General features: G+C 43.7%; 1 protein-coding gene and 1 pseudogene across 8 annotated transcripts in view; both read right to left on the bottom strand.

Moving 5' to 3' along the window:
- The window catches only part of TDRD9 (tudor domain containing 9), a 231,751-nt gene that overhangs the window by 124,272 nt on the left and 88,396 nt on the right, over positions 1–19,083 (bottom strand). For 7 of the 8 annotated variants that reach the window (XR_013162468.1, XM_077128393.1, XM_077128398.1 and 4 more), the window contains 5 exons: positions 13,985–14,049; positions 12,532–12,586; positions 12,289–12,373; positions 10,758–10,815; positions 7,657–7,761 (listed from right to left, as the gene is read on the bottom strand). Coding sequence is in view for 7 of the 8 variants with exons in the window: in XM_077128393.1 (XP_076984508.1) it covers positions 7,657–7,761; positions 10,758–10,815; positions 12,289–12,373; positions 12,532–12,586; positions 13,985–14,049 (368 nt within the window). In the remaining variant the exon portion in view is untranslated. The remainder of the gene's footprint in view (positions 1–7,656; positions 7,762–10,757; positions 10,816–12,288; positions 12,374–12,531; positions 12,587–13,984; positions 14,050–19,083) is intronic. The other variant, XM_077128396.1, reaches the window with a different exon arrangement.
- LOC143656352 (nucleoside diphosphate kinase B pseudogene) lies at positions 16,405–18,126 on the bottom strand (annotated as a pseudogene).

The following is a 19,083-nucleotide window of genomic DNA, read 5'->3' on the forward strand; positions in this document are numbered from 1 at the left end:
GAGATAGTCAAAATATCATCATTCGATTCTCCTAATGCTTCGCTTGTACGAAGCCAGACTCTGGGGGATAATGTTTTTGACACCTTTACAGAGTTTTGTAGAAATAAGAGTTATAGAGATGTTGGTTGGTTGTTGTTAGATACACTGTCTACATTAAAGGGTGAAAGGGATGGGCTTAAGGGTTCAAACAAGAAGCTTAAGTGCCGTCTGAAAGATGTAGAGGTTTCTATGAGTATCCTGAAGGAAAATCTTATTTCCTGTAGCCGTAGACTTGAGATCTCTGAAAATCAGACTCAGAATCTTATTGTAAGAGTAGCAACTTTACAACGTAAACTGAAATCTCAGTCTTGCATGGTGTCTGCCGTTAAAGTGAGGGCATTGATTGGAAAGGAGTGGGACCCTGAAAAATGGGATGGTGACATATGGATTGATAATGATGTTGGGGGTGAGGGTGAAACCCTAGACCATGCTGAGACTTCTTTAGATAACCCTGTAATAGTCTGCCGAGGACATAGCCGCCCCACCTCCAGCCTGCCTTGAGGAATTGGCCACCCAACCTCCTCCTGAAGGGATTAGCCCTAGAGTTATTAATCCTGTTTCACCAGATGAAACTGCAAATGAAAGCCCTGAAGCAAATGGCTTGGAAGATATTTCTAATTCTTTTCATGACCCACCCCCACCACCCCTCATTTCTTCTAGACCTATAACTAGACTAAAGTCCCAACGGGCCCCTAAAGGTGAGGTACAAAGTATCACACATGAGGAGGTACGTTATACTCCAAAAGAACTGTGTGAGTTTTCCAATTTATATAGACAGAGATCAGGAGAATATGTGTGGCAATGGATTTTAAGAGTGTGGGATAATGGTGGGAGGAATATAAGGCTGGATCAGGCTGAATTTATTGATATGGGCCCACTAAGCAGAGATTCTGCATTCAATGTTATACTCGAGCAGTTAGAAAAGGTGTTAACAGCTTGTTTGGGTGGTTGGTTGAAACATGGATCAAAAGGTGGCCAACATTACCTGAGGTTGAAATGCCAGAACTGCCCTGGTATAATGTAGATGAGGGGATCCAGAGGCTTAGAGAGATTGGGATGTTAGAGTGGATTTATCATGCAAAGCCTGCTCTTACACCCCAGGAATGTCCAGAGGATGCACCTTTTACCAGAACAGTGAGAAATAAGTTTGTGAGACTAGCACCATCATCCCTCAAGAACTCTGTGGTTGCACTTCTCTGTAGGTCAGATATTACTGTAGGAACTGCTGTCACTGAGCTGGAATCCTTAAACACAATGGGGATGACAGGATCCCGAGTTGGCAGAAGCCAGGTGGCAGCACTTAATCACCAAAGACAGGGTAGACGCGGGTATTATAATAGACAACAAACTCAATGGAGGCATCAAAATTATATGACACGCAGAGATTTGTGGCATTGGCTAGTAAATCATGGGGTGCCTAGAAATACAATAGAAGGGCAGTCTACTAAATTCTTGTTGGAGCTGTATAAACAAAAGAGTTCTAGGTCAAGGGAACAGAAGTCTAACCTGAATTACAAAAACACAGAGTCACGGCCCCTTAATCAATTTCCAGACTTGAAACAGTTTACAGACCCAGAGCCCCTTGAATGAAGGGGAGGCCAGGTCCCTATTGGGAGAAACCTGTTACACTGCCACAAATTTATACTGTTGACCTTCCTCTAAGTCTTCCCCAAGGAGACCGACAGCCTTTTACCAGGGTAACTGTGCATTGGGGAAAAGGAAATGATCAGATATTTCGGGGATTATTAGACACTGGTTCAGAAGTGACATTAATTCCAGAGGACCCAACACGTCACTCTGGACCACCAGTCAGAGTGGGGGCTTATGGAGGCCAGGTGATCAATGGAGTTTTAGCTCAGGTCCGTCTCACAGTGGGTCCAGTGGGCCCCCGGACCCATCCTGTAGTTATTTCCCCAGTTCCGGAATGTATAATTGGCATAGACATACTGAGCAACTGGCAGAATCCCCACGTTGGTTTTCTAACTCGTGCAGTGAGGACTATTATGGTGGGAAAGGCCAAGTGGAAGCCACTAGAACTGCCCCTACCAAGCAAAATAGTAAATCAAAAGCAATACCGTATTCCTGGAGGGATTGCAGAGATTACTGCCACTCTTAAGGACTTGAAAGATGCAGGGGTGGTGATTCCCACCACATCCCCATTCAACTCTCCTATTTGGCTGGTGCAGAAAACAGATGGGTCTTGGAGAATGACAGTGGATTATCGTAAACTCAACCAGGTGGTAACTCCAATTGCAGCTGGTGTTCCAGATGTAGTATCATTGCTTGAGCAAATCAATACATCCCCTGGTACCTGGTATGCAGCTACTGATCTGGCAAATGCTTTTTTCTCACTAGCTGTTTGTAAGGACCACCAGAAACAGTTTGCTTTCAGCTGGCAAGGTCAGCAACATACTTTCACTGTCCTACCTCAGGGGTATATCAACTCTCCAGCCCTATGTCACAATCTTGTTCGCAGAGACCTTGATCGTTTCTCCCTCCCACAAGACATCACACTGGCCCAGTATATTGATGATATCATGTTGATTGGACCTAGTGAGCAAGAAGTAGCAACTACTCTAGATTTACTGGTAAGGCATTTGTGTGTCAGAGGATGGGAGATAAATCCAACAAAAATACAGGGGCCTTCCACCTCAGTAAAATTTCTAGGTGTCCAGTGGTGTGGGGCATGTCGAGATATCCCTTCTAAGGTGAAGGATAAATTGCTGCATCTGGCCCCTCCCACAACCAAAAAAGAGGCACAACGCCTAGTGGGTCTTTTTGGATTTTGGCGACAACATATTCCTCATTTGGGTGTGCTACTCTGGCCCATTTATCCAGTGACCAGAAAAGCTGCTAATTTTGAGTGGGGACCTGAACAAGAGGAGGCTCTACGACAGGTCCAGGCTGCTGTGCAAGCTTCTCTGCCACTTGGGCCATATGATCCAGCAGATCCAATGGTGCTGGAAGTGTCAGTGGCAAATAGAGATGCTGTCTGGAGCCTTTGGCAGGCCCCAGTAGGAGAATCACAACGCAGACCCTTAGGATTTTGGAGCAAAGCCTTACCATCTGCTGCAGATAACTACTCTCCTTTTGAGAAACAGCTTTTGGCCTGCTACTGGGCCTTAGTAGAGACTGAACGCTTAACCATGGGCCACCAAGTTACCATGAGACCTGAGTTGCCTATCATGAGTTGGGTGTTGTCTGACCCACCAAGCCATAAAGTTGGGCATGCACAGCAGCACTCTATTGTAAAGTGGAAATGGTATATACGACATAGAGCCAGAGCAGGTCCTGAAGGCACAAGTTACATGAAGAAGTGGCCCAAATGCCCATGGTTTCCACTCCTGCTGCCACATTACCTTCTCTTTCCCAGACCAGAGCTATGGCCTCTTGGGGAGTTCCTTACAGTGAATTGACTGAGGAAGAGAAAACTCGGGCCTGGTTTACAGATGGTTCAGCACGATATGCAGGTACCACCCGAAAGTGGACAGCTGCAGCATTACAACCCCTTTCTGGGGTGTCCTTGAAGGACAGTGGTGAGGGGAAATCCTCCCAGTGGGCAGAACTTCGAGCAGTGCACCTGGTTGTTCATTTTGCTTGGAAGGAAAACTGGCCAGAGGTGCGTTTGTATACTGACTCATGGGCTGTTGCTAATGGTTTGGCTGGATGGTCAGGGACTTGGAAAGACCATAATTGGAAAATTGGTGACAAAGAGGTCTGGGGAAGAAGTATGTGGATAGACCTTTCTGAGTGGGCTAAAAACATGAAGATATTTGTGTCCCATGTGAATGCACACCAGAGGGTGACTTCAGCAGAGGAAGATTTGAATAATCAAGTGGATAAGATGACCCGTTCTATGGATACCAGTCAGCCTATTTCCCCAGCAACTCCTGTTATTGCCCAATGGGCTCATGAACAAAGTGGTCATGGTGGTAGGGATGGAGGTTATGCATGGGCTCAGCAACATGGACTTCCACTCACAAAGGCTGACCTGGCTACAGCCACTGCTGAGTGCCCACTCTGCCAGCAGCAGAGACCCACACTCAGCCCCTGATATGGCACCATTCCCCGAGGTGACCAGCCAGCTACATGGTGGCAGGTTGATTACATTGGACCACTCCCTTCATGGAAGGGGCAGCGATTTGTTCTAACTGGAATAGACACATACTCTGGATATGGGTTTGCTTTCCCTGCACGCAATGCTTCTGCCAAAACTACTATCTGTGGGCTTACAGAATGGCTTATCCATCGTCATGGTATTCCACATAGCATTGCTTTGGATCAAGGAACACACTTCACAGCAAATGAAGTGCGGGAATGGGCACATGCTCATGGAATTCTCTGGTCTTACCATGTTCCCCATCATCCAGAAGCAGCTGGATTGATAGAACGGTGGAATGGCCTTTTGAAAACTCAATTACGGTGCCAACTAGGTGGCAAAAACTTGAAAGAGTAATGTTCTCCAGGAAGCTGTGTATGCTCTGAATCAGCGTCCGCTGTATGGTGCTGTTTCTCCCATAGCCAGGATCCATGGGTCCAGGAACCAAGGGGTGGAAATGGGTGTGGTGCCACTCACTATTACTCCTAGTGATCCACTAGGAAAATTTTTGCTTCCTGTCCCTGCTACCCTGAGTTCTGCTGTCTACAGGTTTTAGTTCCAAAACGGGGTGTGCTTTCTCCAGGAGAAACAACAGTGATACCACTGAACTGGAAGTTAAGATTGCCACCTGGCCACTTTGGGCTACTTATGCCTCTGGATCAACATACCAAGAAGGGAATTACATTATTGTCTGGGGTAACTGACCCTGACTATCAGAAGGAAGTAGGACTGCAACTACATAATGGAGGTAAAGAAGAGTTTTCTTGGAATATAGGAGATCCCCTGGGGCGTCTATTAGTACTACCATGCCCTGTGATTAAAATCAATGGAAAACTGCAACAACACAATCCAGGCAGGACCACTAATGGCTCTGAGACTTCAGGAATGAAGGTTTGGGTCACCCCACCAGGCAAAGAACCACGGCCAGCTGAAGTGCTTGCTGAGGGGAAAGGGAACATGGAATGGGTAGTGGAAGAAGGTAGTGATAAATATGAACTTTGACCACGTGATCAGTTACAGAAACGAGGACTGTAATGCTGTTTTGTTTGTGTTATAGTATTTAAGTTGTAAGATATCAAGTTTAAGAATGAATGTTGCCCAAGGATTTGCACCCTATTCTGGAGAGATTTAATGTGTTTCCAGTTATATGCAGGACAGTTGAGTATTGTCAGGTAAAAGAAAAAATGTGTGCTTATTTGTTTTCATTTGGAAATTAAGTATGGTCTAAGGTGATATATATATATATAGATGCCAAGTTGACAAGGGGTGGACTGTCATGGTTACGGACAGGTGTCAACTTGGCCAAGCTGTGGTACCTGTTCATCTGATTGCACAAGCGCCGGCCTGTCTGTTGCAATGAGGACATTTCATAGGATTAGGTCATGATCACGTCAGCTACATCCACAGCTGATTCCATTTGTAATCAGCCAAAGGGGAGTGTCTTCTGCAATTAGTGATGCTCAATGCAATCATGGGAAGCCTTTTAAGGAGGACTCAGAGGAGACAGGTTCCATTCCTGCTTTGGCTGGTGAGCCTCTCCTGTGGAGTTCATCCAGGCCATCCATTGGAGTCATCAGCTTCGCAGCCTGCCCTGTGGATTTTGGACTCTGCGTTCCTACGGTCACGTGAGACACTTTCATAAATTTTATATTTGCAAGTGTTCCCTGTTGATTCTGTTTCTCTAGAGAACCCTAACTAATACAGTATGTAAAAAAAAATTTTTCTGTTTTTGTTTTATTTTTCTGTTGTCTTTTTCTTTATCTGAATTAATGCAAATGTTCTGGGAATGATCATGATGATGAATATGCAACTATGTGATGATATTGTGAATTGCTGAGTGTATGTGTTGAGAATGTTTGTGTTTCTTTCTTGTAATTTTTTTTTCAATTAATAAAAAATTTTTTAAAAAATTAGGCCTAACAGTCACACCCAAGAGAACCTCTTTTGTTGCTCAGATGTGGCTTCTCTCTCCAGCCAACACAAGCAATCTCACCACCCTCCCCCTGTCTACGTGGGACGTGACTCCCAGGGGTGTGGACCTTCCTGGCAACGTGGGACAGAAATCCTAGAATGAGCTGAGACTCAGTATCAAGGGATTGAGGAAACCTCTTGAATGAGCTGAGACTCAACATCAAGGGATTGAGAAACCTTCACAACCAAAAGCGGGAAGAGCAAAAAATGAGACAAAATAAAGTGTCAATGGGTGAGAGATTTCAAACAGAGTCAAGGTTATCCTGGAGGTTATTCTTACGCATTAAATACATATCACTTTGTTAGTCAAGATGTAGTGGAGAGGCTGGAAGGAACTGCCTGAAAATGTAGAGCTGTTTTCCAGGAGCCATGTTTCTTGAAGATGGCTGTATAATGATATAGCTTTCAAACGTGACTGTGTGATTGTGAAAACCTTGTGTCTGATGCTCCTTTTATCTACCTTATCAACAGACGAGTAAAACATATGGAATAAAGATGAATAATATAGGGAACAAATGTTAAAAAAATTTAGAGTGTAATGCTGGTGATTGGTGAGGGGTGGGAGTGGGGGGTATGGTATGTATGAATTTTTTTCTGTTTTCTTTTTATTTCTTTTTCTGAATAGATGCAAATGTTCTAACAAATGATGATGATGATGAATATGCAACTATGTGATGATATTGTGAATTAGTGATTATATATGTAGAACAGAATGATCAAAAATTATGAATGATTTTATTTGTTTGGTGTTTTTTGGTATTTAAAAAAACAATTCAACTAAAAAAAAAAAAAGATGTAATGGAGAGGCTGGAGGGAATTGCCTGAAAATATAGAGCTGTGTTCCAGTAGCCATGTTTATTGAAGACGACTGTATAACAATACAGCTTTCACACTGTAACTGTGTGATTGTGAAAACCTTGTGTCTGATGCTCCTTTTATCTACCTTATCAACAGACAAGTAAAACATATGGAATAAGAATAAATAATGGGGAACAAATGTTAAAATAAACTTTAGATTGAAATGCTAGTAATCAATGAAAGGGAGGGGTTAGGAGTTGGTATGTATGCATTTTTTTCTGTTGTCTTTTTATTTCTTTTTCAGAATTGATGCAAATATTCTAAGAAATGATCATGATGATGAATATGGAACTATGTGATAATACTGTGAATTACTGATTATATATATAGAACGGACTGATCCCATGGTAAGAATGTTTGTTTGTCATTTTTTAAATTTAAAAATTGATAAAAAAACAATTAATGAAAGGATCCACTTGCCTCCCACAGCTATGCACCAAAAGTAAGAAAAATTCACTGTGAAAATGACAGCAAATATGACCACCATCTCACACACAATGGGAGGGGGACACAGATTGAAACAGAGAGGTGACAACATATGAACTGAAAACTATTTCCAGTAAGGAAAATATATGAATAAGAGCAAAAATACTTACACTATGTAAATAAACAAATAAATGAGAGACACTGTGCCACTAGCTTGCTGTATCAACCTGACTCATTACTTAGCTTGAACACAAACGTCTTACCTTTTCTCTGATTACAACTGGTTTTAGAGGCCCAACTCAGTCGCAGACTCTGATAATTCGTATCTTCATCACAAACCAGAATTCTAGTCAAACAAAAATCTATAACTGTCATTTAAAAAAAGGAACGTAAACATCATGCTAATATGAGGGAATTGTATAGTAAGTCACAATGCACAGCAGTAATCATGAAACCCACAGCCTGTAGAATCATTGTATATACAGGGGCATTTGGAAACCTGCTGACCATTCTGGGGAGTCCTGAAGTTTGCAGAGGAGCTCCCCTGTGAGGCACAGCGTGTCACTGGGAGCACCTACCTGGGCCGGCCCTCAGAGTCTGGGTACTGGGGCATGACAGCAGCATGGGGCAGGGGCTTGGGCCAGGCCCACATGCACTAGGTATATGCATGAGCCCAGGGCTCAGCGTCCCCGTGTGTCAGGATCCTCATCTATAAGCAGGTCACAAGAGCACCTACAAACCCACCTCTGACAGGTAGCTGGCTGTTCTTTGCAGACAGGGGTGGCTGTTTTTCTCCCTCTCCTCACACACTGAGCCTGAAGGTAGAGTCAAGGTCCTTCTAACACCTCTCTTCCACTTCCCTCCTTCAAGAAACAGCCTGCTCCCACTTCTGGGGTATCAGACGCTCCACCCACCACCACCAGCTTCGTTTAGCAACCGGGTCCTTCCCAACCCCCAGCACTGCTCTAGCCATAATCCTTTAAGAGTTCGATAAACATCAAAGTAATGCTGGCTCCTCGAATACCCTCCTCTGAGGACTTCATTTTCCACTCTCCTGCAGCAACTACTCCCTATCATCACACCCAAAGTTGTGTCATTACTAGGAACAGCAGTCTCTCCCTAATCTCAATTTCCAGCGTCCCTCTCTGGAACCAGAGCTCTCGTCTTTCCTTTCCCTCCCTCCTGTAAACCCATCCAGCAGTGCTTCATCTCACCAGAACCTACAGTCTGTCCATCTTACCCCCTTTTCACTAGTCCCATCCCTTACATCTTCACTTCTCTCCTGATCCCTGCATCTGAATCCCACCATCCCTCACAAGAATCATTCCCTGGCCTGCTCACTGTCTTATCCTTCTCTGACTCAGAGTCAACCCTGGTGAATTCCTATACCAATGTCTGTAGCTGTACAGCTTAAGCGCTTGTGGAAAGACACAACGCACAAACTGGGTCAGTATACTGGCTGCTTCTCAAGTCCCTGCTAGCTCCTAGTGGCCCTCAAAGCACTTCTTAACTTGTTCTCCAGAACCCCATGCTCATTTACCTTTCTTTGTACTCCACTGGCTGTTCCTTGGCAGCTCCTTTCTCCCCAATGTCAGACCCCAGGGCTGCCTAACCTTAACATACTTCCTGGAGAGTTCGTTCAGTCTACTGACTTGTATAGACCAGTCAACAAGCTGCCAATGACTAGCAGGTCCTCCCGTGATTTCTAAGCTCACACAGCCAACGGCTTCCTCAACTCTCCACAGTAACATCAAGTAAAAATCTCAAACTGAACACACCCACTCCTTCCACCATCTTTGTGTCTCATGGGGAATCCCATTTTTTTCAGTTTCTGAGAGCACAGGTCTTGAGAGTCTGCCCTTGGTAAGTCTCCCACCATCCCCAGAGGAGATCCAGTACAAATCCCCAGTGGCCTGCTAGATTCTCCAGAATCTAGCCACATCTCACATTCCCTACTGCAACTATTCCCTGGGAACTACTGTGGATCCTCGCGTAGATGGCAGCTATGTCCAGCTGATCTGCCTTTTCTTTCCAGGGCCTCGCTTTAGTCTATTCCCAGAGTGACTGTTACACATCAAGTTCAGGTCATGTCATTCCTAGTCTCAAACTGTTCTTGAGAGCCCTGGCCCTCCATGCTTGGGCATGCCATTATTTCCCTGACCCCTCCTCTGCACCCCAGGCCCCACAACCCAGATGCCTGGCTATTTCCTGACTACTCTAAGCATGCTCCATCTTCCTGCTCTGAGGGCTCAGTATCTTCTGTTCTTTCTACAAAGTCACTCTTCCCTAGACACCCCCATGACTCTTCCCCTCATCTCCTGGCCCTCTACCACCACTCCAACTGCCCTTCCCTAAAGCTCCCTTCCTCATACTCCCCTTCTTTTTTTTTTCCTTTTTATTCTTATCATCATTTAACTCACCACATATGTTTATTTAACTTCATCATCATCTGTCTTTCCAACACTCACCCCTGAATGTAAGTGAATGAGAACCAAGACTTCTGTCTGCTTTGTTTACTATTTCCCCAGCACCTACAACCACCCCGGTACAGGACAGACAGAAGCTCAAAAAATCATGTTAACTATCATACCCCCTTCCCGCCATTTACTTCATTCCAGCCACACTGGCCTTCTTGCTGTTCTTCAAACATATTCCCTATGCCTGAAAAGTATCAAAACGTGGCTCACTCCGCACACTATTTCAGTTTTTGTTCAAACATCACTTCTTCAAAGAGGTGTTACCATGCTATCATAACTAACAAGTCATTTTTCTCAATAACTAGAACCCCTTTCCCTGCTTTATTTTCTCACATTGCATTATCTCCACTTGGAATTATGTACTGATTTACTCGTCTCTTGTCCTCTCCCACTACAGTGTGGCTACCCTGAAGTTAGAGACTTTCTCTTACTCACCACTGAACTCCTAGCACCCAGCATATAAAGGCTAGGCTTTCAAATATGAAAAAAATGCATTAGAAAATTCATAATAAAACAATCTCACAAAATAATCATGAGCACATCTGCAGAAGACCAGATTGCTGAGTGGCTTCTCTGCCTTCAGGAACAGAACGGCTTCTCTCCCCAGTACCTGCCTCACAGAACTCCATCAGAGGCAGCCCCATACTCTATTTTCCAGAAAACACCCCCACCCCCAGCCCCAACATTTCCTGAGTACCACCCACAGGCTACCTAAGTGAAAGGACACACTAAGAAAAAGTGGTGGTGAATGAACTAAGAGCATGGGAGAAATTCCATGAACCCACTTTTCTAAGTTATTTCTTCCAAAACAGGGGAAAAGATAGGGAAGAGGAGGAGGGACAATTCTTAAGGGGAGCAAATAGGTCTGAAAGAGACATGCATCTTACCATATTTGACGTCTGGAACAGTGACAGAACTCTCTGCAATGTTGGTAGACAGAATAATCTATCAAACATCAAAGAAAAGAATCTGACATTCTTACTGTATTCTAGGCATCATTAGTCAAAATTAAAAAAACTTCTAAACTTGAAAGTCATTTAAAAGCTTCTTGAAGTAAACACAGCAGCCATTTTCCTGTTGTATACCAATCACAATTGACCAATGGTCTTGGACAGTTGGGGGGCAGGAGGAGAAGGAGAAAGAGCAGGAAAGAGTGAGGCAGTGGAGCATGAGTTCCAGAGCTAAACATGCTGTGGATGCCAGTTCTCCTCTGTACTAGCTGTGGGACCATGGGCAAGTTACTTACACTCTGAGCCTCATTTTTCTCACCTATATAACTGAGATAACATTAATACCTACCACCTACATAAGGATCCTGTGAAGATCATGAATTAGTAAATGTAAAAAGCTTAAACCTGCTCCTGGCACAGACCAAGTGCTCAGGACATGTTTGCTAATATCTGCAGAGGCCCTCCACACCATGTGCTCAGCACCTACTGTGGATTAGGTACTATAGCTCAATTATAATTTAGATATAGACAAAATATTATTATAATTAACCTCCACAGCAACTATGCAAGGTAAATACTGACCCTAATTTTGAGGGATAAAATAAAGTCTTAGAGAAGTGATGTGTCCAAAGTCATAACTCTGACAGAGTGAAAGGCAAGGCCTGTCTGTTCAACTACCAAGTGCATACTGTTTACACCTCAATGTAAAAGTCATATCCTTTCCTCAACAGAACTAGAATTACTCTCAGGAGTCCACCAAAAGTACCTGAGATACAGAAAACCAGCCACATGGAATACAGCAGGTGCTCAAAAGCAGAAGGCGAGATGAGGGCAAAGACAGATGTTCCTGACCTCTAATACAGAAGAGCTACAGGGAGTTCCTGGAAACATCCCAGGGGCAGAGAGGCCAACAAGGTCACAACCCAGAGGACAGACTGTAAGCTGTATAACTGCCCTGGGATCCCACACAAGGCCGAGGCTGTCCCTAGAGATTCAGGGAATCCATGCAAAAAGGGGTTTGACTGCAGGTCCAAGGCTTTGGTCATTGGAAGCAGCTCTGGGAGGGGTGTGATGAGGATCCCCATCAGTCATGCTCAGCCTGAGGTGAAAGGAACCCTCCCAAACCAGGTCCCAAAAAGGCGGGCTCTAATCAAGTCCAGACTAGTTCCAGTGACACCAGAACAGTCCCAAAGTTTGAGCTACGCCAAAGAATACAAGGCATGGAACTTCACTAGCAGCAACGCCCTAAAGATGAGCAAATAATAATCTTTGGCTGGTGAGCAAAGTGATTTACAAAATAAAAGACAGAATTAAATAACTGGCTAATCACGTAAGCATGTGTTAAGGAGACTAATCAATCTGCAAAATATACTTAGAAATAAGCTGAAACTTTAACATTTGTCATTAGTAGAGTCTCTAAGGAAAATTTATTTAAAGTGCTTAGAACTTGTCTTTCCAGTTTTCCTACCTTTCTGTACCCAGGAACTGGACTTAAAAATACATTATTCTGTTCTTCTAAAGTCACACTTGAATGGAGTGGATAGACTTGTAACCTAAGAAACAAATCAGTAAAATAAAATATGTATAAAGGATAAACATACATGAGATACTTACAAAAATGAATAGCTATTCATTGAAATTCAATTATAAATATTTAAGGCTGAAACAATAATTTACAAGTAAAAATATAGCTGTATCATTTTAAACACACCTTTTGTGAACCATGTTTGTGAGAAGCTCATGCATATAGTTTATTTCACCCAGACCTAGAGAGGGAAAAAAAGTAGAGGGAAAAAAACCAGATTTATATTTACCAACCTTTAAATTAAGATAGCTTCTTTTCAAAGAAGGCCCTACCAATTCATTTCACTTTTACTTTTTTTATCCTCATCACCTAAGTGAATCAGAATTACAAGTAAAAATGCACCCTGATAGTGACTACTAGATAAGATAAAAACATGAAAGAAAAGAGCCATGTGCTTCCAGCATTTTTCTTTCCACAAAAGTCACTGCCTTTGTGTATAGGGGGATGAGCAAGTCTATACTTCTTTATTTTTCTCCAGATTTTTCAAACTTTCTACAATAAGCATGTAAAATCTTTACAGTGAGAAAACACTATTTTTAAAGTCATAGTCACAGAGATTTTTCATTAAGTTTACAAAATGTTTATTAATATATAAAGTCTGTATGTGCTTTTTGTCTCATCCTAAATTAACAATATCTGAACCCTTCACAAAAGACAGAATACTGAAACATATATCAAACAAATTCATATAAACACAATAGAAAGACAACAAACCTGAACCGTGAAATTTCATAAATATTTTATGCAGGTAATTTTTAACGAAGTATTAATCTATTTTAGGTATTCTTAAACTAGTATTGGCATGGCTCTACGCTGATGATTTTTCCTTGATACAATATTATGGACACAATAGACTTTTGATCATTATTCACTGGGGCAAATGTAAGCCCACCCCACCATCAACCAATGTGTTTCCTGAATACAAAGTAATACATATCAGTTTAAGGAAAATGTGACTGAAATTTTAAACTTGCCTGTTGCATTTCACAGTTAAATTACTGTCATTGCATACCTTTTGTTCTCTATCACTGTTAGTACAAATACCCATGTGCTCTTTATTTTACCTTTCAACAATGGAAAATATTTGAATTGCTGTCATAATGCATCATCAAACTACACCATTTGATTTAAAAACATCAGCATAACGATCATTTTGAAAAAGTTCAATGTAATGTAAGTTAATCTTTTCAGGCATTTTTAGAGCCAATTTTCCAGACACTGAGAAAGGAACTCAAAGCACAACCCTGGTGACTCTCATGGCATTACAATAACCATATGTTTTACCATTATTAAACAAGTACATTGATGACAATTACTTCATACATTTAAAACCAGTTAAATGAGGCATTGTTTTTTTTTTTTACATGAAGCATTATTTAACAGCCAAATAAATTACTGAAAATTTTCAAGATGGCAAGACTGCCTTCAAAAACTTAAACTACTCATTATCAATAAGAAATCTTTCTCAAAATACTAAGAGTCTCATGTGTTCATGATCTCAGTGTGTAAAAAGAACCAGTAATGCATTGAGGACATTTGTTGAGTACTATGATTCAAGGCACAAGAGCCTGACGCTCACCTGGCAGAAACACCAAGACGCTGCTCCGCTCAGACATAAAGTGGGTACTGGACCAGGTCTTGTTCCTGTTAAAAGTGAGGTGCACAGGTATGAATCCAGGCTCAGACAGCCACTGACTTTCTAGAATTCTAATACCCTGTGGGCCTTGACAGATTCATGCAGACAGTCAGGCCAACGTTCAAGAGAACACAGAGACCCCAAGAGATGAGCCGTGCCCACAGCTGTTTGGGGGAGCACAAGGATTAAGACCCTAAGCCTCAGACACTAGTGGTTTTATATAAATGCACAAATGATAAACAAAAAGCCTTCCTGAAAACTTAGTTGTTTTAATCCTTAACACTAAACCCTCAACCTCAACATACAAACTATTTAAAATAATTGAAGGCAAAACTTAAACATTAAAGCGAGCAAACTATCACTAGAAAGCATTTTTAAAGACAAAATCTTAAATCATCCACTCACCTCCTCATCACTGATATTATCATTTTCTTTTTATCCAATTACAACTTTCATTCTTCCGCAAACATGATTGCTTACCAGGAGCCAGGCCCTCTTCCACACAGAAGGAATACAGCAATAACAAGTCAGATAGGTCCCTGCCCTGTGGAGCTTACGTTCTAATTGGAGAGACAGACAAGGGACAACTCAACAAAGAGGCACCTTCAGTTTAGCAGTAAGACTAAAAGGATACACACTGGGTAACAGCAGGAAAAGGTGGAGGAAACAACACTCCAAGTTTTGCCTAGGGACAGGAATCACAAAGAAGGGAAAAGATGTGAGAGACAAAGGAGGAACTCCAACAATAGGCGGCCCAGAGTTCCCAGGTGCCCATCCCTGCTGCTCATTTGCCTCTCTAACTACACCTGTGGCCTTATCAAGTGGCCACCATGACAAATGCACAGGCACAGTTTATTAGTAGGCCAGCATGGGATGCAGGCAAGAGCCAGGCATAGACGTCTGCCATTTCACGGTCCCAGACAGAGGGGAAGCTTAATACCAAGGGAGAAAGGAAGCCCTCCTCAAGAGTGGAAGACCAAGCAGCAGAAGTGGTCTGCTATGAGTGGATAGAACCAAGGCCCTGAGGCCAGTTCTCCCTGATCCACGATAGGCAGAGGCTAATGGGTTGGCGAGTTGGTCAGGGAATTGGAAAGAAGAAGAGTGGAATACTGATCGAAAGAAAATTTGAGGGACAGTATTAGGGTGAACCTTTTAGAATGGGTGCCAAAGAAATGTCCCACAGAAGGCAACTCCAAAACAGGTGGCTTTCTGTGCTTGAATGCACAGGAGGTCCTGCCTTTTGGATGTCAGCTGACCTCCTCCTCTAGTCTCCCAGGAGTTGTTCAATGGTCCATGTGCAAAGCAACCATGATAGCAGTGATGGAGGCTTTCACACAAACTCAATAAAGGCAATTTTCCTTAACCAAGGTCGATCACGCTACCACCATGGCTGAGTATCAACCTGCCAAAATCAGACACCAAGGCAAAATCCCATATACACTATCTAACCCATCCAGCTGATGGCAGACTGATTACATTGGACCTCTTCTATCAAGAAAGGGGGTAGTAATTTGTTCTCATGGGAATACATACATATTCTATTCTGGATACAAATTTGCCTTACCTGTAGTATCTAAAGCTTCTGCCATCACCACTATGCATGGACCTACAGAATTTCTTCCTCATTTCTATAATCTCCTGCAAAACAGTGCCACCAGTCCAGGAGTTCATTTCAGTATGCCAATGGGCTTATGAAATTCAGCAGTCTTACCATGTGCCTGGAAGCAGCTGGCTTGAAAGAATGGTGACAATGCCTCTAAAGGCTCAGTTATCAGTTCCAATCCTACCATATGCAGTTCCTACAGGAGATGGCAAATGCCTTAAAACAGGGCCAATATGCAGAGCCACTGTCCCAGAGCAAGAAAATGCAGGTCCAGAAACAAAGGAGGGAAGCAAGAGTTGGTGCCACTCACTATCATACCTAATAACTGACTGAAGCAATTTTTGCTTCCTATTCCCCATGTTGGGCAACTAGCCCACCAAGTCTAAGGCTTCCACTTGGGAACAATGCCAGGATTCTACTAAACTAGCTGCCGGGTACTGACCATTTGAAGATCTTCATTCCACTGATCTAACAGGTAAGGAGGGCATCTCTATACTGGCCTGAGGATGATTTTCCTTATCACCAAGTGGGAACTGGGATGTTCCCGAACAACTAGTGCTCAGAGGACTAAGCATAATAAGCAGGGAAATCACTGGGGCTGGTTTTAATTTTTTTAACTTTTTACTGCAATAACTGATAGCATAAAGTTCCTATTTTAACCACATTCAAGAGTACAATCCAGTAGTACTGTACAACCATTACTGACATCCATCAACCCTGCTTTTTTATCACCTCAAACAGAAACTATTGATCCATTAAGCTGTAACTCCCTCTTCCCACCCCACCCCAAGCCCTGGGAATCTATAAACCACCATGTGTCTCTATGAAGTTGTCGTCTACTAGGCATTTTCTCTGAGATCAAACCATATTTTTCTTTTTGTATGACTGGCTTATTTCATTCAACATCATGTCATCAAGGTTTATACATATTGCCGCATGTATAAGAACTTAATTCCTTTCTTAGGGCTAAAGAATATTCCATTGTATGTATATACCACATTAGTTTATCCAACCACCGGTTGGTGGACAATTGGGTTGCAATCTTTTGGCAAACAGTGAATGATGCCACTATGAACACTAGTGTGCAAATACATGCTTGGGTCGCTGCTTTTCATTCTTTGGGGTACAAACCAAGAAGTAGGACTGACTGCTAGGTCAAACGATAATTCTATTTCCAATTTTTTGAGGAATCATCAAAATGATTTCCACAGCAGCTGCTCCATTCTACAATGCCACCAGCAATGTATAAGAGTCTCTATTTTCCCACATACTTGCCAATACCTATTATTTTCTGTTTTTTTTTTTTTTTAATAATAGTCATCCTACTGGATATGAAGTGGTATCTAATTATGGTATTGATTTGCATTTCCCTGATGACCAAATGATAGTGAACATCTTTTCCTATGCTTGTTAATAATGTTTTATCCTCTTCAGAGAAATAGTTATTTAAGTCCTTTGCCCATTTTTTTTCCCAGTTCCCAGAGGCTTTATTGGTAAATACACTTTAGAAAGAATGATTAATCCTATTGCTTCTAAGTCTGTGGAATGAAGAGTTGTGTTCAGGGACACATCAAGTTGTTCCAAAAGGGAAGTAACTGCTGCTTTGTCCAACTCTTATTCAAAGACCCAGTCATGAGCACAAGACTCAAAATCAACCAACTCTTTGGACTTAAACCATAGACCAATTCTTTCACTGCACTTTTTACTGAATCACTGCCATAAATAATGTTCCTAGCCAGCTTGAATGCAGAAATCCCCACAAATGGTACCTGGCTTAGAATCCGCTGGATTGGTCTCACAAATCATCACTCGACTGACCTGTCTTCACCACATTTAGTCCCTTCCAGACCATGGCCACAGCCAGCCCTGAGTTCATGCACTTCATCAGTCTTGGGAAGAATGGGCAGTCTTTCAAATCAAGGTAGTGTTGCTTTGAGTGTTCCTCAGAGGCTCAAGAGAACTTCATGGCAATGAAGCAGAATTACTTCTGTTTAAAATGCTTGATGCCCTCATCCACCAGGCCCTGCTGCCAGCAGTCCAGCTTGACAGCAATGAAGGTGCTCTCAGTTTTGGCCATGGTCTGACAGGTTGTGTGCTGGTTTGAAAGGAAATATGCCCCCTAAGAAAAGCCACATTTTAATTTAAATTCCATTTCATAAAGGTAGAATAATCCCTATTCAATACTGTATGTTTGAAACTGTAATGAGATCATCTCCCTGGTTGATGTGATTTAGTTAAGAATGGTTGTTAGGGATCCAAGATGGCGTCTTAGTAAGGAACATGCGTCTTAGTTCCTCCGACTCCAAATCAACTAATAGGTGAACAGAAACAGTACAAAACAGCTCCCGGGGCTACAGCAGGGAATGGACACACAGCATAACCCAGTCTGGGCTGGCTAGTCTGACTGCGAAACTCGGCTGCGGTGAGTGAGATCCCCGAGCGGCGGGCGATTTCCCGAGCAGCCGCAGCTGCGGCGGTCTGAGCTAATCCCTCCCTCCTTCCCGGGCTGGCTGAGAGACTCGGAGAGACAAGCTTCCCAGCCAAGTCGGCCGGCGCCACACTTTTGCGGGCGGCTTCGAGTCTCGGCTTCGAGTCCGCGGCTACGAGTCTCAGATCAGAGGGCTATCCAAAGTCTGGGCTGGCAAGTCTGACTGCGACTCTTGGCTGCGGCGAGACCCCCGAGCGGCGCGCGATTTCCCGAGCAGCCACAGCTGCGGCGGTCCGAGCTAATCCCTCCCTCCTTCCCAGGCCGGCTGAGAGTATCGGAGATGCAAGTTTCCCAAGCCGAGGCAGGCGGCGCCCTTCTTTTGCGGGCGGCTTCGAGTCTTGGCTTTGAGTCCGCGGCTACGAATCTCGGATCAGAGGGCTAACCAAAGTCTGGGCTGGCTAGACTGACTGCGAGACTCAGCTGCGGTGAGACCCCCGAGCGGCGCGCGATTTCCCGATCAGCGGCAGCTGCGGTGGTCCGAGCTACTCCCTCCCTCCTTTCCGGGCCGGCTGAGAGTATTGGAGAAGCAAGTTTCCCAAGCTGAGTCAGGCGGCACCCCTCTTTTGCGGGCGGCTTCGAGTCTCTGCTTCGAGTCCGCGGATACAAGTCTTGGATAGGAGGGCTATCCAAGCCGCGGTAGCCCCCCCCCAACGGGAGGCTTCCTGGTCCGGTGGGGAATCCCCCAGGCCCGCTGCGGCCCACAACCAGCCACAGGGTCCCCTCAAGCCGCGGCAGCTGACGCCCCCACCACGCGCGGCCCCTGAACCAACAGAGAGAATTGGATCCGAAATCCCCAGGCCACGGAGATCGGTGACTGGGGGAGACCCATTCCAAACACTTGAGACAAACGTGTGCCACGTGCGCCACATACTGGGCAAGATAAGAAAAACAGATCCCAGAGATTTCACAGAAAAATCTTACAACCTTGCTGGGTCCAACACCCAGAGAAAT

This window comes from Tamandua tetradactyla, chromosome 14 (genome assembly GCF_023851605.1).
Source record: "Tamandua tetradactyla isolate mTamTet1 chromosome 14, mTamTet1.pri, whole genome shotgun sequence".
NCBI lineage: Eukaryota > Metazoa > Chordata > Mammalia > Pilosa > Myrmecophagidae > Tamandua > Tamandua tetradactyla.